Below are 26371 nucleotides of genomic sequence, written 5' to 3'. Positions count from 1 at the left end.
TGTTCCCATTTCAGGGCTGCTGTGGTGTCTCAGTGGTTACGGCGCTCGGCTGCTGACCCGAAAGACGCGTGTTCGATACCGGCCGCAGCGGTTGAATTTCTTTGGAGGAGAAATTCTAGAGGCCCGTGTACTGTGCGATGTCAGTGCACGTTAAGGAACCCCAGGTGGTCGAAATTTCCGGAGCCCTTCACTACGGCGTCTCTCATAGCCTGAATCGCTTTGGGACATTAAACCCCATAAACCAACTATAAACCAACCTGTTCCCATTTCAGTCCCCGGAATACCTCCTGTAAACAGGCGGTGAATAGCATAGGCGAGATCGTGTCTCCCTGCCTGACACCTTTCCGTATTGGAATTTTGTTGCTGATTGTATGGAGAACTGTAGTAGCTATGCAATCGTTATAAATATCTTCCAATATTTTCCGATAACACTCTTCTACACCCTTATTCCGCAATGCCTGCATGACTGCTGAGGTTTCTACTCATTTGAATGCTTTCTCGTAATCAATGAATGCTATATATAGAGGCTAGTTATATTCTGGGCATTTCCCTATCACCTGATTGATAGTGTGAATGTTGTCTATTGTCGAGTATCCTTTACGAAAGCCTTCCTGATCATTTGGTTTATTGAAGTCTCCTGACCCTATTAGTGATTACCTTGGTAAATACCTTGTATTTGAGCCAAGAGATAGCCAAGGGACAATAAGCTGAATGGTCTGTAATTCTTGAAGTCCTTGACCTCTCCTTTCTTATGAATTAAGATAATGTTAGCGTTTTTCCAAGCTCTAGGTGCGCTTGAGGTCACAAGGCATTGCGTATACAGGGTGGCTAGTTTTTCGAGCACAGTTTCTCCATGCTTCAAGAAATCTGCTGTTATCTGATCCTCACCAGCTGCTTTCCCCTTTTGCATTGCTCCTAATGCTTTCTTTTAGGGGTGTGTGAATATTCGAAATTTTCGAATATATTTCGAATAATATATTTTTAGTATTCGTATTCGATTCGAAATCCAAGTATTCGTGTTGTTTCGAATATTCGACCCGACGCGAATATTCGTATCTAGCCGAATATTCATTGTGAGCACCGGCGTTCATTTCGGTCCGCAAGCCCTATCGACAGAGACATGACAGCATGGCGGCGCCCAGAGCAATGCGCATGGATGAAGGAAAATTTTTCTTTTGAATTTTTCCAAGGGCCATGCCGTAGCTAACTGCTCTGGTGAACTTTTTTGTGGCCATACCTGCAAAGCTGGTATAATCAGAGCTGTGCATGAAGTACCTCGCAATAAGTGCCAGGTCAGTGCCAAGTCAGAGGGCATTTTCTGTGGCTGGAGGAGTCGTTTCAGCTAGAAGGGAACTACTTCTGCCTGACCATGTGGAGCAGCTGGTTTTCCTTCACGACAACCTTTTATGTTCATCCCAGCAACGCGCTTTTGTGCTGATGGCAAGCTAGCCTTAATCAATGCTGTGTACTAGCCATCCTCTCTGATATTTCCACCCTTCTAAGAATAATGTTCGAGACTTTGATTCTTTTTGTGCAGCCACACACACCTTTCGTGTTCATTTAATCATCGATAGTTGAATTGTGATGTTCTTGGGTGCTCAAATAAATGTTTTGTAGTGGTTAAATGTGTCTGTCCTCGATTATTGATTCGATATTCGATTTGATATTCGGAATCAAGTATTCGTATTCGATTCGTATTAGAAAAATTTGATATTCGCACACCCCTACTTTCTTTACTTCCTCCCATTACCTTACCATTCTGTGGTCGCTACAACGGACCTTACCGAGGACCTCCACATCCTCTACAATGCCAGGGTGAGCGCACAGTATGAAGTCTATTTTATTTTTAGTCTCACCATTGGGGCTCTTCGACGTCCACTTCCTGTTGGGTTGTTTGCGGAAGAAGTTGTTCATGATCCATAAATTATTTCTATCTGCGAACTTTACTAATAACTCTCCCCTGCTATTCTTAGAACTTATGCCGTAGTCACCTACTGCCTAGTCTCCAGCCTGCTTCTTGCCTACCTTTGCACTGAAGTTGCCCGGCAGTACAGTGTACTGTGATTTTACTTTGATCATCACCGATTCCACGTCTTCATAGAAGGTCATCATGGCTTGATGTAGAGGCGTAGGCCTGCACCACCTTCACCTTATACCTCTTATTAAGCATAATTACGATAGCTGCCACCCTCTCGTTAGTACTTTAAAACTCCTCTATGTTGCCAGCTATATCCTGATTGATGAGGAGTCCCACACCCAGTTCTCGCCTATCTGCTAATCCATGATAGCACAGTACATGCCCGCCCTTTAGTACTCTATACGCCTCATCTGTCCTCCTAACCTCACTAAGCCCTATGACATCCCAATTAATACCCGCTAATTCCTCCAACAGCACTGCTAAGCTAACCTCACTGGACAAGGTTCTAGCATTAAACGTTGCTACGTTTAGTTTCGAATGGCGGAGCCAATGATTCTTAGCACCCTCTGCTGTGTCACAGATCTGACCGCCGCTCCGGTCAGCTGCTCCACAGCCGCTGGGGACTGAGGGCCGAGAAGGTTGTGGCCAAGTGCTACACCCGGCTCTGCGGAAAGCGTTGCGCAGATGACACAACGCCCTGGCTACGCCCCCGTCAGTCAGAACGCCCTTCTCCCGCCAGTCAGAACGATGCATCAATGGAATGCCTTTAGCGAAAGCTTTCCTATGACGTCAAACGAGCCAGATTAGAGGGCGTGGACGTTTGCTTGTGGTAGGAAAGAACGAGCGGGCTTTGATTTGAATTTTTACAGCTCTTCGGGGCGCGCATAGCTCTAGTGTTTTGCAGAGGTTATCTTCGGTGCCTCATCTATGCAGTGGGCTTGTTTTTAAAAAATGTCCGGACCCTGGGCAGTGGCCCTTTATTTGCTAATGCCATTATTTTTGGTGTTGGCTAAGTTTTCAGCAAACTGAGTTTTCTGTGACTATTAAAAAACCAGTTGAAACCTTCTTCAAACCTGTCTTCAAACCTCCCGAACCCCCCCTCCTTTGCTGGATCTTCATGGCCAACAAACGAGATGGCGCCACCGGTGTGATCGCTGACCGAACAGCTTGATTTCCTTCTCCGTTGCCGCAGACGATGCGAGTATGCGACTTCTTTTGGATCGATTCAGGCAAGGAACCCAAACAGATGTAGCATGAAACAATTGTGCCGACCAAATGCCATTCCTGTGCGAAATTTGAGCTCAAACAATACGCCCGTTTAGCTGGGACAAGCATTCTGCGGCAAGCATTTATTTGCGCAACACGCGATATTATGGCGAATGCGCTGACATGCTACAAAAGGCTGGAGCTGGCAGTACTGATGCTGATGTGGATAGCGGGAAATTGCGGAGGAGAAAAAAGTTGCTGGTGATCACAGCCTCGGGCGCCATCCATGGACGGCACTTGGAAGCTCCTGCGCGCATGCGTGGCCTCCGCGATCAAGCGCACCGTTGCTTGCAGCCGGAGCTGATCGCGGAGGCCACGGCACGTGCATTTAGAAGGCTATTCCCGCCTGTGTCCTGAAAAGTTCGGGTGCAGCCTTTAGGCGGATTTATTTTTTTTTACAACATTTCCTTCGGGAAAACGGGGTGCAGTCCATACACACGTGCAGCCTTTACACGCGTTTATACTGTGACCATTTGCTTATGGTTTGGAAATTTCTGCCAACAAAGCTGCATACTTTTCTGCGTGTTGATTGAAAACGGGAGTGCGCATTACTTGGGCAAATGAGGTGTGGCGAACTCAGTAGGTCGCGAATGGCAGTAAGGCTAATGCCATTAAAGTTTTGCTTGTGGCACCGCTAGAATGCCATTAAACCTTAAGGCACTTGCTGGCATTAAACTTCCCCGTGTGGCATGGGTATAACTCATTGGTCATGCTTTGCAGTTCATGTCCTGAGTGGCTTAGCAAGGCAATGTCATCAGCGAATCTCAAATTACTCAGGTATTCTCCATTAACTCTTATCCCCAACTGTTCCCAATCCTGGCCTCGGAATACCTCCTCTAAACAGGCGGTGAATAGCATTGGCGAGATCGTGTCCCCCTGCCTGACACCTTTCCGTATTGGAATTTTATTGCTTACTTTATGGAGAACTGTAGTAGCTATGCAATCGTTATAAATATCTTCCAATATTTTCACATAACACTCTTCCACACCCTGATTCCGCAATGCCTGCACGACAGCTGAGTCAAACGCTTGCTCGTAATCAATGAAGGGGCCGTTTATATTCTGCGCATTTCTCTATCACCTGATTGATAGTGTGAATATGGTCTATTGTCGAGTATCCTTTACGAAAGCCTGCCTGATCATTTGGCTGATTGAACTCTAAGGTCGTCCTGAATCTGTTTGTGATTACCATAGTAAACACCTCGTAGGAAAGGAACAGTAAACTGATTGGTCTGTAATTTTTCAAGTCCTTGACGTCTCCTTTCTTATGGATTAAGCGTTCTTCCAAGCTTCTGGTACGCTCGAGGTCACAAGGCATTGCGTATACAGGGTGGCTAGTTTTTGTGGCACAATCTCTCCTCCGTCCTTCAACAAATCTGCTGTTACCTGATCCTCACCAGCTGCTTTCCCTCTTTGCATTGCTCCTTTGCGAGCCGCCGCGGTGGCTCAGCGGTTATGGTGCTCGGCTGCTGACCCGAAAGACGCGGGTTCGATCCCGGCCGCGGCGGCTAGAATTTCTTTTGGAGGAGAAATTCTAGAGGCCCGTGTACTGTGCGATGTCAGTGCACGTTAAAGAACCTCAGGTGGTCGAAATTTCTGGAGCCCTCCACTACGGCGTCTCTCATAGCCTTAGTCGCTTTGGGACGTTAAACCCCATAACCAAACCAAACCAATTGCTCCTTTGCATTGCTCCTAAGGCTTTTTTTATTCTCTCTTCAGTTACCGGGGGGGGGGGGGGGGGGGGCTCTTAATGCTGTGCTCTACTGCCTCTCTCATTAATGTTCTGATATCATTGGCTACTTGCGTGTAGAACTCTTCAGGTACCACACGAAAACGGCGCAAACTTCACGAAGGACGCAGAAAGGGGTGATGAGACACAAGGGCTGTGTCTCCTCTTTCTGCGTCCCCGTGAAATTTGCGCTGTTTTCGTGTGATGGAAAACCAACGAGTAGCTCGTGATGTGTTCTCCTCTTTGGCTACTTTAACTATCTTATCCGTATTGCTAATGACATTGCCCTCTTTGTCTCCTAGCGCATACATCTGCTTTTTGCCTATGCCTAGTTTTCTCTTCACTGCTTTTGGGCGACCTTAGAGCATGCTCCATTTTCTCCTTATGTCGGCTACCTTGCGCTTATTTTTTTTAACTTTGATAGCCCTGCCAGTTCTATTCTGTCCGTAGGGTTAGACACTTTCATGGTTTGGCGTTCTTAATCAGACATTTCATCTCCTGAGATAGCTTCCCAGTATCCTGTGGAACCACCCTACCACCTACTTCTGTTGCACACTCCGTAGTGATAGCTGTGAGATTATCATTCATTGTTTCGACATTAAGGGGAGATGCTACTCGAACACGCTTTTTTTAGTACATGACCTAGAACGTTGAAACTGTGTCTATTTAAATAGATTTTTACACTGATTTCAAATCTTCAATTAATTTTATTGTGAGTTGCATATCTTTTTTTTTCCGTGTGCATGCCAAGCTGTGAAATATCCATCTTTTTTCCCCCCCCCCCCCTTGCTTTCTTCCCCCACTGGACTTTCATTATTACACATGATTGATGGCTCATTTTTGTCCACATGCACTCAGGGATGCTGAAAACTAATTATAAAGTGCGTATAAATTATGCTAACACGTGACAGATTGGAACCTGTCATGTCTACATTATCAAGACTTCACTGAGTGGAATATGAATTTTTTTTGCAAGTATATGATCAGTATTGGATGTTCCAAGGAGATAACGACACTCCTCACATATCAGAGAAAATATGTGCAACATTTCATGCAGACCTGATCGTCAGAAGGGCCAAAAACAAGATAGGCAAAGTCAGAAAGTAGCCCAAAATTTCATTTTGAGAAAAATCATTTTGAAGGTAAAGTTAGATGTTTGTTTACAAAAGAAGAGGTGTTCTGCAATCAAATTTTGACACAAATAAGAAAAACTGTCCACAAGAGAGCCACTGCCACTGCTCACAAGTCCGTGCAGACTTCTCCACAAGTGCCTTTGTGCTCAGTGAGCGCTCTTGCTCCAGTTTGTCTGACATCCTCTTTTGTCGTGTAGTGTGTCTAAAGGTGCCAAGCTCAACCAGACCTTCAGACGGAAGTACCCCGAGCTCTTCAGGGGCTCGCTCAAAGCTGGTGTGCCCCCTATTGATTCATGGGATGGCTAAGGCAGTAGCCACTACATGCCTCGTTTTTGGGCAAAGCAGCCATGTCTTGCTGTTTAGCGGCTCAGCAGCATTTTGAGTCTTTGCACAGCGGGTCGCATCTGTGAGCCGCTTGTAAGTGGCAAGCAATGCTTCTCCCTGGGCCCTGGTATGTGTTGCTGGTGCAGGCTTCAGCGTGTGTGCACCATCAGACGAGCATGAATGAATCCCTCTATACATCCCCTGTTGCTAGTAGTCGCAAGCTGGTAATATGTCTGCAGTTTCCGAATTATTGGCTGCCTCAGTTTTTCCCCTCTTGGCATAGGTTCTTCCAATTTCCGAAGAGCGGCTCTCAGGCGCTTGGCCACATGATTAGTGCAGTCTTCTTTTTCAATTGTTGCACCATATAGACATCAGCCTCAACGACTGCTGTATTGGCTTTGGAGTCCCTGTCACTAAGGAATTTCCTGAACTGCAATGGGGTATTGTACAACTTGACTCCTTTTGCCAAATGTGCACTGCAGCTTCGGTCTCCATGGCATGCGGGGAACAGTCCACATTCTTCTCACTCAATCCCGGCTGCAGCAGTCAAATTTCGATGGAGGCGAAATTCTAGAGGCCCGTGCGCTGTGCGATGTCAGGGCACGTTAGAGAACCCCAGGTGGTCAAAATTTGCGGAGCCCTTCACTACGGCGTCCCTCATGGCCTGAGTCACTTTGGGACGTTGAACGCTCACAAACCAAACCAAGCATTCATAATTCATTGTGCGAAGGAGGAAAGTCCTTGTATGCATGCCTGTGGCTTGGGTCACTTTCAACAAACACTGATCAAATACATCGAATAATTGACGCTTTTTTAGACCTTTGCAGTAAGTGCTTCTTGGACGTTTGCATAGTGCTCACTGTGTTGTCATGCGCACCTGGCACTAGCACTGGCAAAGCAACAGCAGAACTGGTTTGAGGGACAGTCCTCAGAGGGGGCCCTCACTTGATGCAAAGGTCTATAGATGTATGCTAATGCGCTGGACAGTGGTGAAATTCATTATGGCAGGACTGTATATGTCAGCTTATTCCGGCTGGCTACATCTGCGGGCGCTGAACTCCGCAGCAGTTTCCAGTCTTAACTTAGCAGGAGAGCACAGTCGAGCATTGCTAAGCTGTGAAGTGGCTTTTGAACAATGTCTGTAGTCTTCCTTTGGAAGCCATAACATTAACGGACGATAATCTGGGCAATCGTCCCGTGATGCAGGTGCGCACATGCAGGTGCGGTTGTAAATCTCGTGCCTCAGCAGTGAACAATCGTAATAGCACCAGACTGATTAGTGCGAAAGCACTATTCTCATGGGCAGACCCTGAGCAAGAATGTGTGTGGGTTCGTGCCGAGTGAAAGAAGCAAATAAAAACAAATATCTCCAACTGGGATCGTCGCCGATATTGTTCATGCAGTTATGCTTTTGCATATTTTCAGAATTGAGGCAAAAATACTCTGTCATTTTTTACCTCCATTTGGCATAAATATCTAACCCTGGAACTAATCTTTAAGGCGATGCTGCGTTTTTAATCTGTGCAGCTTGACAGCGAATTATGTGGCCACAAACAGCATTAGGCAGTGAACTGATTTAACAAACAAGAACACGCGGACAGCTGACTGCAGCTTGCCGACACATTCGAATTGATGTGGGCAATCGAAAGGAGACGGGTAAATGAGATGGTTGAATCAAACAATTTCCAGCGCCAGCACATACCATGTGCGTTCACACAAAGTGTTTATGCCATCCGACAGCTTGTTACCCACAGCAAGAGCCGGAAAAGCTTCTTGCAGCCAGGTGCCAGCGGCTGTCAAAATGAGAAGGTTTGAAGGCCAGCAGTGACCAAATGACCAGATAAGGCAGTGCCCATGTATAGCCTTCTTTGATTACGAGAAAGCATTTGACTCTGTAGAAACCTCAGCAGTCATGCAGAATGGTGTAGAGATACTGGAAGATATTTATAATGGCTGCACAGCTACTGTAGTTCTCCTTAAAGTCATTAATAAAATCGTAATAAGAAAGGATATCAGGTATGGAGACATGATGTCACCAATGCTATTCACTGCCTTTTTGCAGGAGGTATTCATGAGGCCCTTTTCCTGTCCAGTAGCGTTATACCTATCATTTTCTTTTCTGTAGCTCGCTTCGTTGTCCTCAATTTAAGTTGAACCCTCTTTGTTAGCCTCCGTAATCGAGAGGGTTGAAGGTGGTCAACAGGTTGAGTTACTTCAACTAAGGGAGGACATGAATACGATACAACAGCACAGCCGATCCCTGAACCTGGAAATCCACGGGGAGTTCAGAGCTGTCCTGGTGAGGACTTGCTATCAATAGTGAACGAAGTAGCCGAAAACATAAAGCTACCCGCGGTGGCCCAACGGGAAGTTAATTCTTTGCACAGACTGCCTTAGGCTAAGGGCTCTAAAATTCCCATAATCCTTGTTCGCTTCGCCAACAATGGCACACGCGATGAGTGGCTTAAGAACAGGAACGAACTGCGGACAGGTGAGAAGTGCTGCATATATCTGAACGAGAACCTCACAAAGCGGAATCGGCAGTTGTTGCAGCATGCAAAGACGTGGGCGGATGACCGTTTTGCATGGTGCAGAGTTTATGTGAGGAAGGAAAGCGGCCAAACTGCCTGTCTGGTCAAAAGGTGATCATGACCTAAGCTGTTACCAACCTGGAAGTGCGGATAACACACGCGAACAACGAAATCGAGTTTTTCCTACTAGCTTCCTGAGGAACTAAAAGACATTCTTGGTTCGAAGTACTACACATTATTTAAATGTTTTCATATAGATGCGCGGTCGCTAAATAACAAACTTTCACAAATAGAGCTATTGTTATCTTCATTTCATTTCAGCAGTGGTGTTATTATGCTCACAAAAACTTGGTTGTCTGATGATGAGACGTGCCTTTTGCCTCGCTATAAGAGCTTTTTTCTTAACCACAGCAATCGTTGTGGTGGCAACATGTATTTGCTTGTAAACAGCGAACTGAAATCTGACACCCTTGATCAGTATTGAGTTTGCATTGATGACTATGGGATATTGACTGTAATTGCTGGCGACATGGTTCTCTCTGTAATCTACCAACCACCAGACGGAAACATTTTGAACTTCATTAATTTCATTGACCACTTTTTTGCCTTTATAAATGAAAAAAAGTTAAAGATAATGCTTTGTGGTGACCTGAATTTAGACATGCTGTGTGACAGTATGCATACGCGATGTTTCAATGTTGTGATTAACAGCAATAACTGTGAAAATGTCATTTCTAAACCAAGTCGTGTGACTTGTTCTACTGAAACTTTACTTGATCTTTTTATTACAAATTGTTGTATCATGTGTTGAATCAGAAGTACTGCTATGTGACATTAGTGACCACCTTGGTATCTTTATGGGGGCTGAATAGACTAAACGTCATAAAAAACCAAAGCCATGTCACGCTACCCAAATTGTCTCTGAAAAAAGCTTAGAAACGTTCCGCGATCATATTAGCAAGGCAGGTTTCTGTGAGCTGTATTCTATGGAAGTCTGCAATGTTGCATATGAATTGTTTATTGATGTTGTGAAAAAAGTGTATGCAAAGCATTTCCATATGTAACCAAAAGGCAATCGACACATATAAGAAAACCATGGATTACACGTGATTTATTAAAGCAAATCAAGGGAAAAAAACAAAATACACAATAACTTTATCAAATGCAGGGATCCTGCAGTGTTTGCAACATTCAGTGCCTAGTGAAACAAGCTGAACAAGGATATTAGGCTTGCTAGAGATCGGTTTTTCTGTGAATATTTTGAGGGATGTGGTAATAATTCAGGCCTGCTAAGGAAAAAACTTAATTTGCTGTTGAAGCCCTCGAGAAAGGACGGCGCCATTGAAGCTATAACATGTGGCAATAGTGTCTTCGTGGGTGCTGCTATGTCGAATGCTTTTAACAGCTTTTGCACAGATGTGATAAGCATGCCTTGGGACAATACTGATTATTCGTACATCAATCATCGCTTAGAAAATAGCTTATTTCTTCATTCTATTTCTGAGGCCGAGGTTGTATTGCCATTTTTGAAACTTTCTAATAGTTCGGTCTGTGACGCTGACAGTTTCCAGGTCAGGCCAATTAAGTTTATTATAGACGTATTGTTACGTGCTTAGCACCCACAAGGGTTTATTTACGGAGGGGATCGATAGAAGCAGGACAGCGACGAAGCCTACGAGAGTCATTCAGCCCTTTCTCTTCTCCTTCCTCTACCGGTTCTCCGACCGTTGATCTTCTGCTTCTTCCGTCGATGTTCTGCGAAAGCGCATGACATTTCCCTCCTCGCAGATGAAGCCCGTTGGGCGAGTTAAATAGAACGTCTGGTATGAAATTGCTTGAGACATGCACCACCTGAGACTGGCATGACCGTTGACCACTCGTAGTTAGGCGTGCTATGACATAATTAAGGTCGCTTATGCACTGCAACACAACAGACGGTCCAGTGTAGTGTGACAGCAGTTTCTGACACAGACTGCGCTTGTGTACAGGTGTCCACAACCACACAATGTCACCAGGAACATCAGAAACTTCTTGGTGTCGGACGTCGTAGCGCTTCTTAGAACGCTCTTGAGCAGATAAACTTCGATCGCGGGCAAGCTTGCGATCTTCTTCAGCTCTGCAGAGCGTGGTCGCAAGAGAAGGTTCATCGTGGATGAAAAATGGTAGTATGGTGTCGAGGCCACAGCGAGGCGAGCGAACATAGAGCAGGTAGAAGGGGCTGTAGCCAGTTTTCTCATGCTGCGCTGTGTTGTATGCATGAGTAATGAACGGGAGGGCGCCATCCCAGTCCTTGTGATCTGCAGCGACGTACATAGCAAGCATGGTGGTGAGCGTCCGATCAGTGCGTTCTACCACACCGTTCGTTTGGAGATGATATGGCGTGTAGTGGCGAAAACTGCAGCTGCTGAGGCGGAGAAGTTTTTCGACAACGTCCGCTGTGAATTGGCGTCCACAGTTGCTAATGAGAACTGCAGGAGGGCCGTGCCGAAGGATGACGAATAAAATGAGATACTTCAGACGCAGTTGCGGCTGGTATCGCCGCTGTCTCACAATAACGGGTTAAATAGTCTATGCACACAAGAATCCATCGATTTCCTATAGAGGACTGTGGGAAAGGTCCAAGAAGTTCAATGCCAACTTCCTCAAACGGGGCTGTTGGAGCTGTGATTGGCCGCAGTTTTCCCAGTGGACTTGAAATCGGTAGCTTAAAGCGCTGTCGTTGCACATAGCTGGCTCCATAGTGCTGGATGGTTGAACGCATGTTAGGCCAGTAAAATCGTTCAGGCTACTCCCAAGTGCCCAGACGTGGCGTCGTCGTGCATCATTTAAAGAACTGTGATGCGTAGGCTTTCTGGCACGATAAGAAGCATGCGTGCTCCCCCAGAAGCAAAATTCTTCTTATATAGCAATCCCTTGTGAATGCAAAAACAGTTCTTTGCAGAATCTTTGGCGGCATCAAACAAAAAGGTTAATGTTTGGCCCTTGCATTGCTCAGTTCGGAAAACTCGAAGAGTGGGGAAGGCCTGTGAAAGGGAAGCCAAGTATTCATCAAAGTTGTCTACATCGTCGTCAATCATTTGAAGTGGCAAACACGAAAGACAATCAGCATCTGAGTGTTTACGGCCGCTTTTGTGCACCACAGTAAAATTAAATTCTTGGAGGCACAAAGCCCATCGAGCTAGCCGTCCGGTGGTCGGTCACGGCGGTGAAAGCATTCCCGTACAGATAGGAGCGGAAGCGCCGTACAGCGAAAGCAACGGCGAGACATTCTGGCTCAGTAACCGTGCAATTCCTTTCACACTTACTCAACGAGCGGCTGGCATAGGCTACCACGTGCTGATCGTGGCCATGACGTTGTATAAGTACAACGCCTATACCGATACCACTTGCATCAGTGTGTACTTCAATTGCTGCTGATGGGCAGAAGTGGCGTAGGATGGGGCCCGAGGTCAAAAGAAATTTCAGATGATGGAAAGCTGCGTCACATTCGCTGGTCCAACTGAACGGTGCATCTTTATGCAGCAAACACGTGAGTGGGTGAGCGATGTCTGCAAACCTTGCTATAAAGCGTAGAAAGTACGAGCAGAGCCCTAAAAAAGCTCTGCAGCTCTTTCACTGATTGGGGCATCGTAAAACTTTTTTGACAGCTTAAATTTTCTTTGGATCTGGTCGAACACCTTCTTGATCAACTAAATGATTAAGAACAATTGTTTCACAGTTCCCAAAATGACATTTCTTGGAATTTAGGGTAAGGCCAGCTTGTTTCATGCAATCAAGCAAGATATCCAGGTGGCTGTTGGGCTCACTAAATGTTTTGCCAAAAAATTACAGCGTCGTCCAAATAACTAAACAAATTTGCCACTTTGGTCCACGCAGGATTGTATCCATAAACAGCTTGAGTGTTGCAGGCGCATTACATAATCCAAAAGGCATAACGTTAAACTCATAAAGTCCGTCTGGTGTTATGAATGCCGTTTTTCTTTACCTGCAGTGTGGATGGGGATTTGCCAGTAGCCTGATCTCAAATCAATAGAAGAAAATTATGAAGTGGAGTGCAGACAATCAATTGCGTCATCTATACGTGGAAGTGGGTAGACGTCCTTCTTCGTGGCCGTATTTAAGCCACGGTAGTCAACACTGAACCTCCATGTGCCATCTTTTTTCCCAACAAGGATAACTGGAGCTGCCCAAGGACTAGAAGATTCTCGAATTATGCCTCGCTTTAGCATCTCTTGAACTTGGCCATCTATTAACTTACGTTCAGTGGCTGAGACTCGATAGGGCTTCTGGCGTAATGGAGGTGCAGACCCGGTGTTAAATCGTCTTTGGGAAAGTCAAACATGAACACGTGCTTCAGAAGGAGTTCCACTAGAATGCGACGCTCGGTTGGGGGAAGAGACTGATTAATCATAGCCCTAAGTTGGGTCTCCATATCTCTTTTCGCGTGCTGCTCACTGACAGAGCTGGTTAACGCCGCGACGGAACCTGACATGCCTTCCTAGAAACGGGCGAGTTTGAGGCCCCGAAACAACACAGCTGGCTCTTCAGAGTGGTTGACTGTCCACAGCTCGGTACAGCCTCTGACCACGGGAACGACACAACGAGGCATGAAGATACTCTTCTTAGAGCAGGCGAGTGTCGTTGTTTCTACTACAGCTTCAAAACATTCGCACTGATTGTGAAAAGAGGAAACCCGCACAAATGCTACAGATAAAGCTGGTGCAATAGTGTCTTCTTCCGCCGCAAATGCTCCATAATCAGGTGTCGAGTTATCCACATGAGCTGAAAGTAATGAAGAATTCAAAGGAATCTCTCCCGTACGACAGTCTAAAGTTGCCCCACACTCTTGCAGAAAATCAGTCCCAAGAATCACATCATACGTCGACCGAGGCACCACTGCGAATTCTGTTCTTTAACGTTAGACCACCAATAACAGCATGCGAAGCGCACACACACCAAGTGGAACCAAAGGTTCACCACCAACACCACGGAATAACGCTGCCTGGTCACCACTAAACATTACTTTCCTACCTAAACGGTTCTTAAACCTCAAACTCATAACGTATACTTTAGCTCCAGTGTCCACAAGAGCCATTGTTTTCACACCATGAATAAATAAACACTTCCAGTTTGTTCTTCAACATAAACACGGGCAGAAGTATAATGGACATCATCCGACTCGCCGACGGCCTCGCCTCCATCGGCCACACCTCCCGGAGGCGGAGGGGAAACACGACGTCGAGGAGAAGATGACCGCCGTTGGCGCTGAGGTGGCGGCGTCACACTGCGATCAGATGCAGGTGGTGAACTCCGCAAATTGCTCGGACAGTACCGGTCCCAACCGGACGTTGGGGGTCGCTGCTGTTCGGTGTGCAGTTGTCCGTGAATATTCGCCGGGGGTCGGTAGTCTTGAGCAGTCGGGAAATGGCGGCGGCAGTATCTAGCGATATGCCCTGCAATGCCACACCGGTAGCACAAAGGTTGAGAGCGCCAGCGACTGTCATAAGAGTCCTGGCGAACAAAGTCATGACGTTGGTTGTAGCCAGGCTCTCGCTGCTGACGACCCACGTCTTCAGGGTAGGTGGTTAGGTTGGGCAATTTTGTTCCGATTGTCCATAGGCGAAACGCCGCTAGGTTGAGCCCACGGAGTCGACAGGGCGGCAACATCTACCTGTGGTGCACAACTGTGCCGCAGGTATTCCGCACGGCAGAAGGTGTCCCTGGATCTGGCAAATTCCTCACGCACAATCTCTAGTATCATATCAGTCATAGAATGTGGAGGACAGGCTTCAACACTGGCTATAGAGGTGACTTTGGCCAGGCTTCCGGATCTAGGAGTGATTTGACGCAGCTTAAGAGCTTGAAATGTTCTACTATGTTTTATAACATCAGCGGTGGTGCTCAGGCTCTCTTTGTTAATCAAGAAATTGTAAACGTCTTCCGTAATTCCTTTTAGAAGGTGGCTGACTTTGTCTTCTTCAAGCATACTGGAATTCACTAAGGACCCTTACCCTTAAGTTACCCTTAAGGACCAACGGTTATCTTGTCTGCGCATTACATGCCCTGCCCAAGCCCACTTCTTCCTCTTGATTTCCACTGGGATGTCATTAACCCCCATTTCTTCCCTCACCCACTCTGCCCTATTCTTGTCCCTTAACGTTACACCTATCATTTTTCTTTCCATAGCTCGCTGCGTTGTCCTTAACTTAAACTGAACCCTCTTTGTAAGCCTCTGCGTTTCTGCCCCGTAGGCGAGTAACGGTAGGATACAGCTGTTGTATACTTTTCTCTTGAGGGATGTTGGTAAACTGCCACTCATGATCTGAGAGAACCTGCCATATGCGCTGCACCCCATCACGTGTGGGCGCAAATTTCCTGATACTCTCGGGTGGCACTTTCATGTAGCCTCACGTCTTGGGGCTCTCACCTCCTGTGCGGCTTCTGATGCAGGGGGGGTCATTTGGCATAGATTGGATGAAGTGGGATGCTTTGCAGGAGGATGGAGAAGTCGTCGAGTGGGCAGGTGTACCGGTACCCGCCGGCGTCGGGCCTGCTGCTGGGTGCGGGTCTGGTGGCGTACCTGTCCACCCTGGTGCTGCTGGTGAGCTTTGCCAGCCCCTACTGGCTGGAGAGCTACGAGGAGGCCCACATGGAGTTTGTGCGGCTGGGCCTGTGGGACGTGTGCTTCCGCAACTACCGCCACCCCTCGTACCAGTACGACGAGACCTTTGACGGCTGCCACTGGGTGCACTCGTACACCTACCAGAACATCCGCGACTGGCTCCTGCCCGGCTGGCTCATGTTTGTGCAGAGCATGATGACCTTTGCCCTCATGTTCGCCCTGGCCGCCCTGGGGCTGCTGAGCGTGGTGCTCATGCGCTACCTGCTGCGCTACGAGATCATCTTCCTGCTGGGCGCCTTCATCCTGGAGGCCCTGACGGCGCTGCCCGTCTTCCTGTCCGTGGCCGTCTTCGGGGGCATGTGCTTCGAGCGCTCCTGGCTCCAGTACCCCAAGTACAACCACCTGTCATGGGCCTACGCCCTGGCCGTGGTGGCCTTCTTCTTCCACACCCTGGCCGCCCTGATGCTGCTCGGGGAGACCCTCAAGGCCCGCGAGCGTCGCCGCCGCGCCAACAACCTCATCTACAACATGCAACCCAGGTCCTGAGCTTGCATGTCCCCCGTGGATGTCGCCCTTTGGCACGCATTGCGGTCTGTGTGTGCGTCTCACTTCCAGGCAGCGTCCAAAAGAGAGATGCCGTTCTTGCACCACATTGAGCCATCGCAGAGGGTAGCATTCAGTCACTGCAGCATTTGGACCGTCCAGACATGTCAGGCGTGCACTTAACTGCCACAAACACTGTGGGGTCTACTGCAAAAAAAAATGAATGCCATGAGTAGTGCAGCTGTGTTCATCAACAGCCCTGTGGGTTGTCATTTGCACTCAGTCACTTCAGCTCTGAAAAAAATGCAGGGGCCAAATGCACTGAATTTTGAAGTGTTTAGGAGGTGCCGTGAAGTCTTTACTGAGCTGCCGGTTGCAACTGAGCTTTAAGCATTGCGCTCTGCAGTGAATGCACTGCCACTTTTGAAGCAATCGTCTGTGCCTATCAAAACTGTGGTCAGTTTAATGACTACAGCTATCTGGAGATCAGTCGTTTCTTGGAAATACCATGTTGGCTCTTCACGGTGAGAACAGTAAGCCAGAGAGTGGATAGCTTTGTACGTTAATATGGCTGTTGAAAGTGCAGCACTGCGGCTGTACTTTTCAACCAGCTGTGTCGTCCCAACTCTGCAATCATCAGTTTGCACGCAGCTTAAACACCCAGAAACTCTGTGGGAAAGAGAGCAATAATTGTTTTCTCACAAGTGGAGCGTAGGAGGCTGGCTTTTGAACTGCTCCCTGTGAAAGACTTGTATGCGAAGCTGAAATTGGACTCGTTGGTGCATTGTGAAAAGACTGCACAAAGGACTATGGATAAGCAGCGAGCTTTTCATCCTTTGTGGGTTCCTCATCATTTTTGCAATTTTTCATTCATTTCATTAATTACTCCAGGTCAGAAACCCTGATGTAGGTGCATTTGTACATTTTTAGTGGACCTCTTGGTATCTAAACCCCGTTTCATACATCAGGCTGTCAGAGCTCTTATTTGCACTGCCTGCATCCACAATCAAAAAGTAGTGCAAAAAATAATAAATACTTTGTCTGCTCGATAAATGCATCCTTATGACACGCCGTCGCTAACACTTGCGTACTTTTGCACCTGACGTATGGAACGGGGTCTAATTGGTTGCCCTGTCACCCACTCACAGCACTGCTTGTTCTCGTGCATTGTTTTGTAGTGCATTGCTTTCTTGCCCCAGCGAATGCCAAGCCTGTGCAGTCCTGCCTGCGTGTTTTGAAGGGCCACGCTTCATGTGCTGCAACATGGCATTTAGTGTCTGGTGGGGAGCCGTGGTAAATGTGGGGCAGGTTGGTGGCACACCGGTGAAAGCAGTACTCGCACACCGATGAAGGCTACCCTTTCTTTCCCTGGCCTTTTATTCCCGACATATTTTGTTCCTTCCATTTTTATTAATAATAAATAGCCACTAACAACATGAGGATCCATAGCGCACAAAATTGAAGGGACACAACACAAGCACTAAACTTCCACTGAACGGTCTTTATGTGGTGTGGACAACCTTGTAAAGATCACGCAAGGTACAGGTATAGATGACTAACAACGATTATCTTGTAAAGTCCATGATGTGTCAAGACTTGACAAGATAATCGTTAGTCATCTATACCTGTACCTTACGTGATCTTTACAAGGTTGTCCACACCACATAAAGACCGTTCAGTGGAAGTTTAGTGCTTGTGTTGTGTCCCTTCAATTTTGTGCGCTATGGATCCTCATGTTAACTGCCCACTAGCCCGAACCCTGGCCCTACTAACAACACACCCATGAAAGGACAGGAGACTGTGAAGAGAAGGCACCTTCCTTTCGTGGTGCATGTCCCTGTCAGGGTGCTGTAGTGAGCGCTGCATCTGAAAAGGGAACCACGAGAAAGAGAGGAAGACCTCACAAGCCCTGTTTCGCAGCTAAATTGTTGTATTGAAAAAAACACACTTTTATACCACGCCAAGAAACAACCAACAAAGAGCAAAGCAAGAACCGCAAGAAAAAACATGTTTGAAAGCAGAATCTGATCAGGCTGTGCACCAGAAAAACGTTGCAGATATCAGGTGGCAGGAAAGTCAAGTAGTACTTTCTTATACAAAATAATTGAAGGCTTACTTACACAGTTGGGCCCTTTTTAGCCTCGATTATTTCGCACGTGTGTTTATGTGCTGTCAAAATGGTTGTGTCATTGAAAATGGCCTCACACGATTCACACTCGAGCCAGTGCTTTGGTAGCTTTGAATCAGACAAAGATCTTTTAATCTGTAATTTATGCGACATCCTGCTTGTCTGACTGGGCACATTTCAGGGGCACGTGTCAAGCAACTCCTGTCTTGCAAGGCAGGCACCAAAACTGGTGCCTGACATTGCATCCTTTACAGCCTGCTCCCTGTTATCTGGCTGTTCCTTTGCTAACGAGACTGCATGCAGGAAAGCCCTCTTGAAGCTGACACCACTGTAGCCACTTATACCATGTGAACATGTGGCCGAACGACACGCTTGTTGTGAGGGGGACACTTAGGGAAGAGCCCCTTCATAGTCAGCTTTTCAGAGGCAGACCTTACAAGCTCGTTGTCAGGGTAACCAGCAGTGCACCAGTTCAGTGCATGATTTTGAGAGGCACTAGAAAACGACTCCATTTTTAACCTCCTTTGGGGGCCCACAACTACTGTAGTGCCTATGTGGACCTGGTTCGTTATCTCCAGCACACATGCCGGCTTTTGAGAGAGGTCTCAGAACTGTTCCCAGCACGCAGATGAAATATGAGCCTTGGTCTCGGAACACTTTTAAAATGTGTGCTACGCAGTGGGGGAGTCACGAAGATGGTGCAAGCACTAAACAGCCATCAGAACAGACGTAGCATCAATCTGGGTGCCTGCCGTGCTCTTGTCAGCACGACTGAGAAATGTCACACAATGCGGGGGTTCTTTGGAGGAAGAACTTGTTTCACCAGAAGTAGACTTTAAATGAAACGAGCGTAATCCTAACAGCTGCTATACCAGAATTGTTTCTGCATCGAATTTTGTCTTTGGAATCAGAAATACAAGCTTTCACAGTTCGTGCGCGCATCATGCGGAAGTGAACGGAACAGCTCTTGGACATCTAGACTGAACCCTTGGCAGAGTTGGGAATAAGGAATGGATCTTTTCAGGGTTCACAATCACTCAAGTAAAAAAAAAAATTGGCAGTGGTTTAGCTCGGGTTAAACCGGGTGAATTGCATAAGCAATGGTGTGTGCGCGCTCTGGCGATTCTTCTGCGCGTTGCCTTCACCTGGTAGCACTGCAACATTTATGAGGAGTCAGGTGTTGAGATTCATCGCTGAGTGATGATGTGGAACCACGCTGCGAGGTAGAACGTTGTCGCCGAGCTGCATTCTTAGCACGACGCCTTGCAAGATGTTCTTCACGCTGTTCTGGCGTCTCTTGTGCACGCTGTCGCTGTCGCTGCCACTTCTCCTCAGAGGACTGCATAGCATTCACGCCAAGGCAAGCACGCATTTATAGACGCCTTACAGCGCGGGAGCATGGGCGCCGCCATATTTGGTCACGTGACCATTCAGCCATGCTGCCAGGGAGTCCACAGAAAGCCATCAGCTATTCGGCTCTGAGCAAAGGTAAATTGATTTTTGAGGAAAGGAAATGTATCTGTCTTGCATATCTCGGTGGACACCTGAACCTCGCTGTAACTGGAAGGGAGGTCGATGGGAGTGAATGAATTCGCTAGAGGCGCCTTTGTTCATTCCAAACCATCGAGTTGGCATAGCAGAGTGGTTAGCGTGCTTGTCTCGCACTCCGGAGACCCTGGTTTGATTCCCCAACTCGGCCAATTTCCTTCTCGGTGTTATTTATTTATGTGGTCTGACTAGAAATGAGGCTAATTGCTTAACCGATACTATCATCCGAATGCCATCGATGCACTGTGCGCCAATGCTGCTAACGCCGGCTTCGAAGGCCAGAAGTGGCGGAGCTTGTCGTGGCGCCATCTGTTGCAGACGGAGCAAACTGCTTGTGAAATTGCCTGGTATCGGGTGCAGTTACCCTGAAAAGGATTGTGTGTTTTGGTGGATGAGTTGACCTGCGAGTAACACTTTTCTGCTTGGTCTTCCTCCATGATCCGTGATGAACGAGGCCAGAAAGACACCCTCCGTCCTTCTTGTCCGTTGCTTTTTGGCACTGGTTCATCAAAGATGGCTTTTTCGCCACGGGCATCAAGGTTCTGAGTAGGGCTTTCAAGTTGTCAGGGGGGGCTCTTTGAGCTTTGCTCTCTGGGAGTATCATTGGTGCAGTTTTTGTAGCCTCGGTCTCCTCCTCAAATGGGGGGGACAAGGTCAACTCTGGGCCCAGCTGTCCGCTTTTTCTTTTCTTCTGGAAAGGTGTCATTGCTGTGAGGGTGTCACGCAGTGCCTGGACAATCCCACCTGCTGAGCAGGAGATGGGCAAAATGCACCGTGAAATAATGCAGGCTTTCCACATGACAAACAAAGGGCCTTCAGTAATTTTGTATGGGAAAGAACGCCACCTCACATTTGTAACTTGTTTCTTGTTTACGGCCTGATTAGGTTTTCCTTTTATTGGGCTTTGTTTTTCCCTTTCTTCTCTGTTGGTTGTTCCTTGACAGGGTATAAAAGTGCATTTTTTTCAATAAAATCTAGTTTTGAAATACTGTTTGTGTTGTGGCCTCCCTTTCCTTTTTTTGTGGTTTATGCTTCTCTTTTGCGATAGCTGAGGAGACTTAAGTGCCTGAGTTGCAGCTTGACGAGCAGTGGTAGCAATGCGCATTTTGTAAGTGAGATTAAGCAGCCATGGGATTTAATTAAATGTGCTTATGACCCACGAAACATGAGTGACTTAAATCCTGCTTGACACTGCACATCAAGTCGAGGCTCTCAGTGGAGCAGAGGCTAGGCTAAGGGGTCCCCTGCAAAGCATGCGGTTATAGGTAAGTGGCCCCAGCAGCCTCTGGGAGCTGTTTGCTGCTTCCGTTCTGACTGGTGTTAAGAAAGCACACATTTGTAAACATGTTGACTTTTTTCCCAATTGTACTGCCTGTACTAATTGTCTTGTGAGGCTCTCTTCCACTGAAAGGTGAAGAGTAGAAAAATGGGCTAGTTTGTCTTGGTAATACGAATGCAATGTTTTCTCGCAAAATTAAACGGGACATAGAATGAAGATGTAGTGTTGTCTTGCATGTGTCTTTTTCCTGCATCCGGCGCTCAGCTGCTGACCCAAAAGACGCGGGTTCAATCCTGGCCGCAGCAGTTGAATTTTGATGGAGGCGAAATGCTAGAGGCCCGTACGCTGTGCGATGTCAGTGCACGCTAAAGAACCCCAGGTGGCCGAAATTTCTCGAGCCCTCCACTATGGCATCCCTCATAGCCTGAGTCACTTTGGGATGTTGAACCCACATAAACCATATTTCCTGCATCCTGTCTAATTTTGCACTGAAGAAATGCATTCAAATGAAGCTTGGGGTGCGAGAATTGCATAGGTTTTGAAAAATTGTCAAGTATATGTGCTCTCTCAGCTGAGGAACTCGCGGTAATACATCACTCTGTGTCCATTTTGTGGGCGTTTCAAAATCAGCTGCCATAATGCGATACTGTTTCACCCAGACGGTCATGAATTGGGGCAAAAGCGTTGCTGAGACAACAGCCCTCAAGAACTGTGGAGGAGCAGTGCAGGCTGATGCAGTCTTTTGATCCATGCTTGGTGCAACAATGGCTGAGGATGCAGTAGGCGTGTGCAGTTGTTTAAATGTGCACTTTTGTGCAAGAGAAAGGAATTGAGGCAGAAAAACACAAAGAAGGGAGTAATTTTTTGTGCACAATCGTGGAAGTTTGGTTCAAAGCCAGTGTCCCCTCACTTCCATGGCCTGAGCAAAGTGTTCACATTGATCCAAGGTGCCCTGGAACTTTTGCTTTCAAGACAAACTCTGTGAACCTCCGTCCTCAATGGTAGACCGACAAAAGACTAGTTTACTGGACCACAGCGCGAAGGGTGTCAGAGCGGCCCCCTGCCCCGAGGGGGTCCTGATGAGGAAAGAGTGAAGACAGCAGGGACACGAAATGAGAGCCAAAAACAGGTCTCTACATGCAGTTGCTTGTAAAGCAATCTTGAGCCGCAATTGTGAAAAGGGTCCGCAAAAGGGACGATTGAACGTGCCTCGTGTAACATTTCTGAAAGTTCATTTTTCTTAGTTCTTGAATTTCTTTGCCAACTACTCCTATTTATACTTGTTTCGTGACCACTTTATATGCCGAACGGATTTAACAGCTACAGCCAACACATAGATGCCACAGAGGGTAACACACATGCACACGAGGCTGGCTAACAGGTGAATTTTATTCAAGTAAACAGACACATATGTAGTGGGATGAGGGGAAGGTATGTACCGTGCATAAGGACCACACCCATGTAACGTCCACAGCCTGTCTTCCCCAAAGAAATATTAAAAGAAAAGATCCACGTGAGGGCCGCACCCAAACTTTCCATGACCCACATGGGAATGGCCGTCGCAATCGGCTGCGAGCAGCAATGATGCACTTGATTGTGGAGACCACGCATATGCACAGGAGCTTCCTGGTGCCGTCCACAGATGGCGCCCGAGGCCACGGGTCATCATCATCATCATCATTGTCAACTATCCTCCACAAGCTTCCGCTGTCCATATCAGCATCAGTCTCGGTAGCCTGTTAGTTCATCGCAGTTGTGGCTTTCGTGTGCTGCCGCCGAGCGTTGCAGTTTTAGCACGATGGCCAAGGACCTTAATAGCGACATGGCTGGGAGTTTGCTCGTCAACACGGCAAGCGTGCAGCGGGAGAGAAATTGAACATGGGTGAGAAGTGCGACCAAAACAATGCACTGAGGAAAACAAACTGCAAAAAGTGCGCTTTCCAAGGCAAGCCGTGAAATTTCCTGAACTGGAAGAGCTGCTCTACTATGTCTACACTCGCGGACTATCTTTTTTGGCTATGCAGTAGTAGCTAGGCAGGAAAGGGGATGAGACGGCCTTTTGTACCTGCACTGTGGTGGTGGGCTGGAAAGGTAGAGGGGTGAAAGGGGGGAATCTGAATGATGGCAGGGGTACAAAACCCTTCTCCTTCCCTTTCCTGCCTACTGCACTGGCAAAAAAAAAGTTGTCCGTGAGTATCTGTGTGGTGCAAGTACGAACATGCTACGTGACTTCTTGCGGGATGAGCATGCACAGCTCGGAGTCGGAGGACTCCGTGAATGCTGCTGGAATGTAGACTAAATGCCGCTCATTTCCTGATCGGTGTGTTTTTACTTACAAAATTTTTTTTTTCGTACATCCCACGTGTAGGCCGCACCCCGAAAGTGGGCCCTCGAATATGAAAAAATCAGCTCTTGCACGCATTTATATGATAGTCACTCCACAGGGTCAAAGTACAAAAGATAAGTCACTAAAATTCGGGGGTGTAAAGGGGAATACTGTGTAGTATTAAGGTGAACATGTCCAAAAATGGGGGGAGTTAAAAACGAGGAAACGTGTGAAAGTGAAAATTGTTTGACCATAGGCATTGGTCAGAGGAATGATGTGCTCAGCATGAAAAATCGATGAATTTGTGCAACGTATCAGAACCGCCGTTCTTTTCTGCTAGGAAAATGGAATCATGCAAGCAGAGAATGCGTCCACTCAGCTGACATTGCTTGCCATGCTGAGGCAAGTTTTTGCCCGAAATGTTCTTGAGAGACCATCTTTGAAGCATCTGTCCGATCTACACTCTCCCACATGACAAAGGAAACTGGTAGGCTACTCTAGCCTCGCACTTTAGCTCCGCTGTCCTGTTGTTCACCTTTGCGCACATAGAAATAGCTTTCCTATACTCTGTTTCATACATAGCAGGCAACGCTGCCAAAGCTAGCGCGCCTGTTTGCGCAGGCTAAGTCCGCACGCAAAAAGTAGTTTGCCATACAACCAAAGCGAACAGAAGCATATTTCGTTGCGACAAATCTCGAGTGCCGTGACTGGCACCTCCTGGACTTCTTTTGCCTCTTGCCATTTTCGTCCTGCGACTCATCGAGACTTCGAGAAGCAAAGAGTACACGTGGCGGTATGATACGCGGTTGGTAGAGCGAATCACTCCTACTCAATCCGCGCCCAAAAAGTAGCTCACACTGTGTGAAAATTATGGCCACCGAGCCCGAACACTCAGCGCCTGACAGCTTCGACCGTGATTTTCAATGCTACCACATCGTTTTATACCGCTCTTTATTTTCATCCAAACAATGACCAGAATTTCGAGAAGAATGAATGATACGTGGCGGAGTAATATGGTTTCCCGGACGCAGTAGTTCAGCAACTTTCGCAGCAGTGCCTGCTATGTATGAAACGGAGTATAAGTGCATAAGAGAGCGCATGTGTGTATGGGATGACTACATTTGGCTTTTGAACACCTCCTTCCATAGGTGATGAGCTGGACATTCTGCCATTGGGAATGCCTTTATACCACTCGAGCAATGTTTCACACACACACAGCAGATAAAATCCTGTTTCAGTGGGGCTGCCCGTATAGCTCCCATGAACTCATCGTAGAAGGTGCAAGAAAACGCGGACCAAAACGTGTCCACTACCTGAAGCCCTGCTGTCGCCACCCCTTCTTCGAATGGCTGGACTCGTGTGGGAAGAACTGTTTCTCAGCTGGTCCTCTGGGGTTGCTGATTGAAAGGCAAGGCACAGTGTTGCAAGCAGTGGGGGCTAAAACGAGCTCACGTGCCAAGTTTTGCAATAAGGGAGTAATTACTCATTGACGTCCACCCAAGCACAGCCATATGACTACAAAGGAAAGCTGTACAGCTAAACATTTGGTCAACACAGTTCCCGCTTCGAGTTATTGATCAATTCGCTCTTGCCCTACCATAAGCGTGCTGTCCCGGTTAGCTCAATTGGTAGAGCGACTGCTCCGGTGAAGTGGTGGTCCCGGGTCCAAACCCCGGACCAGGATGAATTTTATGCGAAGCATATTACTAGAGCTACACTACAGCCCGTCGAGCGCGGCGGTGGAGCTACCATTGACCTTTAGCGTGACCACGTGACAACATGACGTCACAGCAGAGGAGAGATGGGCTGCCGGCTCGCGCGGTCGGCCGCGGCGGTGGAGGCTCCACATCAGAGGCGCAGAGGCTGACCACGTGACGCTACAGCAGCGGTATAAAGCTGAGCTTGCCTCGCTCTCCGGGCACTTACGAGGCGGCCAGGTGTAGGGATGCCGCCTAGAAGCAGGGCTGATTTGAATGAGAAGCGAAAGCTTCAGCGTGCCACAGAGACTGATGAAGAGCGGAATGAACGTCAACCAAGGAAAGCCATGTGTTACCAAGCCTAGCCATCAATATGCTTCGCATCTGACTAGGCTTAACCTTAGCTAAGCCTCAGCCATTTTTTCTTTAACTGCGAAGTTTCTGAGAAAGCTGTATAGCTTTCCTTTGTAGCCGTATGGCTGCGCTCAGGTGGACACCAATGAGTAATTACTCCCTTATTGCAAAATCTACTCCACCTTGGGCGATTCCCCTAAACGTATGCCAAGTTTTGGAAGCAGTGGTGATCACAGTGAAGCCTGCATCAGCACCCGGTTGCTCACTGATAAAATTCTGTCTGAATCCTTTATGGATTTTCACGTTGAGCGCATACTTCTCCTGAGAAATGCCTGTGGTTGCAACCTTCTCTTTTTTGGAAACATTTTTTATTTTCCGACATGGCCCTTTACACCTTTTTGTAATTCACCCTGTGCCTACTGACCATACACATCATACCATCCCCCGTATATGTGCCTGTCTGCTTGAGTTGGTCAGCCTCATGCATGCTTGCCTGTTCTCTTGGGACCTGCACCAACCAGCTCAGAAGCAAATTCTTCCACACAAGGCATCGTAAGTTTGTATTCAGGGGATAGGCAGCTGCTCTGTATCCTTGCTTTCCTTACAGTAGTCCAGATGGGCATGAAAGTGCTCGGGGTGCACGTAATTTCAAATATGTATCATGTGTGTTATTTGGAGTGGATATTCGAAAATATCGGAATATTCAACACCAACCAAAGGCCACCCCAACTTGCAGAAAGTAGAGCATTCACAGCCTTTAGGCGTATTATTCGAAGATCGAGTTTAAAGTGTTGGAAAGAAGCACAAAAGCGCACTCTTGGCTTTTGCTTCTCCATCGTTTATCGCACGGAGTGATTGCATTGCGATGCTGCTTTCCCATTTGATGAAAACAAGATGGCTGACAATCCCAACACGAAAGCACACTTTTTTTTGTTTGATTCTTGCACAATGTGCTTCGTACATAAAACCCACA

At 47.3% G+C, this 26371-nt stretch overlaps 2 protein-coding genes across 9 annotated transcripts in view; one reads left to right on the top strand and one right to left on the bottom strand.

Moving 5' to 3' along the window:
- LOC149367588 (uncharacterized) overlaps positions 1 to 26371 on the bottom strand; it is a 1242925-nt gene that overhangs the window by 188718 nt on the left and 1027836 nt on the right. The window lies entirely within an intron of this gene.
- The window catches only part of pck (Claudin superfamily protein pickel), a 37608-nt gene that overhangs the window by 4649 nt on the left and 6588 nt on the right, over positions 1 to 26371 (top strand). For all 4 annotated transcript variants that reach the window (XM_089556271.1, XM_089556263.1, XM_089556256.1 and 1 more), the window contains exon 2: positions 15397 to 16062. In XM_089556271.1, the coding sequence (XP_089412397.1) occupies positions 15401 to 16062 (662 nt within the window). In that variant the 5' untranslated portion in view covers positions 15397 to 15400. The remainder of the gene's footprint in view (positions 1 to 15396; positions 16063 to 26371) is intronic.

The sequence above is a fragment of the Amblyomma mixtum genome, chromosome 1 (assembly GCF_055824585.1).
Source record: "Amblyomma mixtum isolate Tamu chromosome 1, ASM5582458v1, whole genome shotgun sequence".
NCBI classification, from domain to species: domain Eukaryota; kingdom Metazoa; phylum Arthropoda; class Arachnida; order Ixodida; family Ixodidae; genus Amblyomma; species Amblyomma mixtum.
Note: the sequence above shows the minus strand (reverse complement) of the source record. Positions and strands in the feature narration are given on the sequence as shown.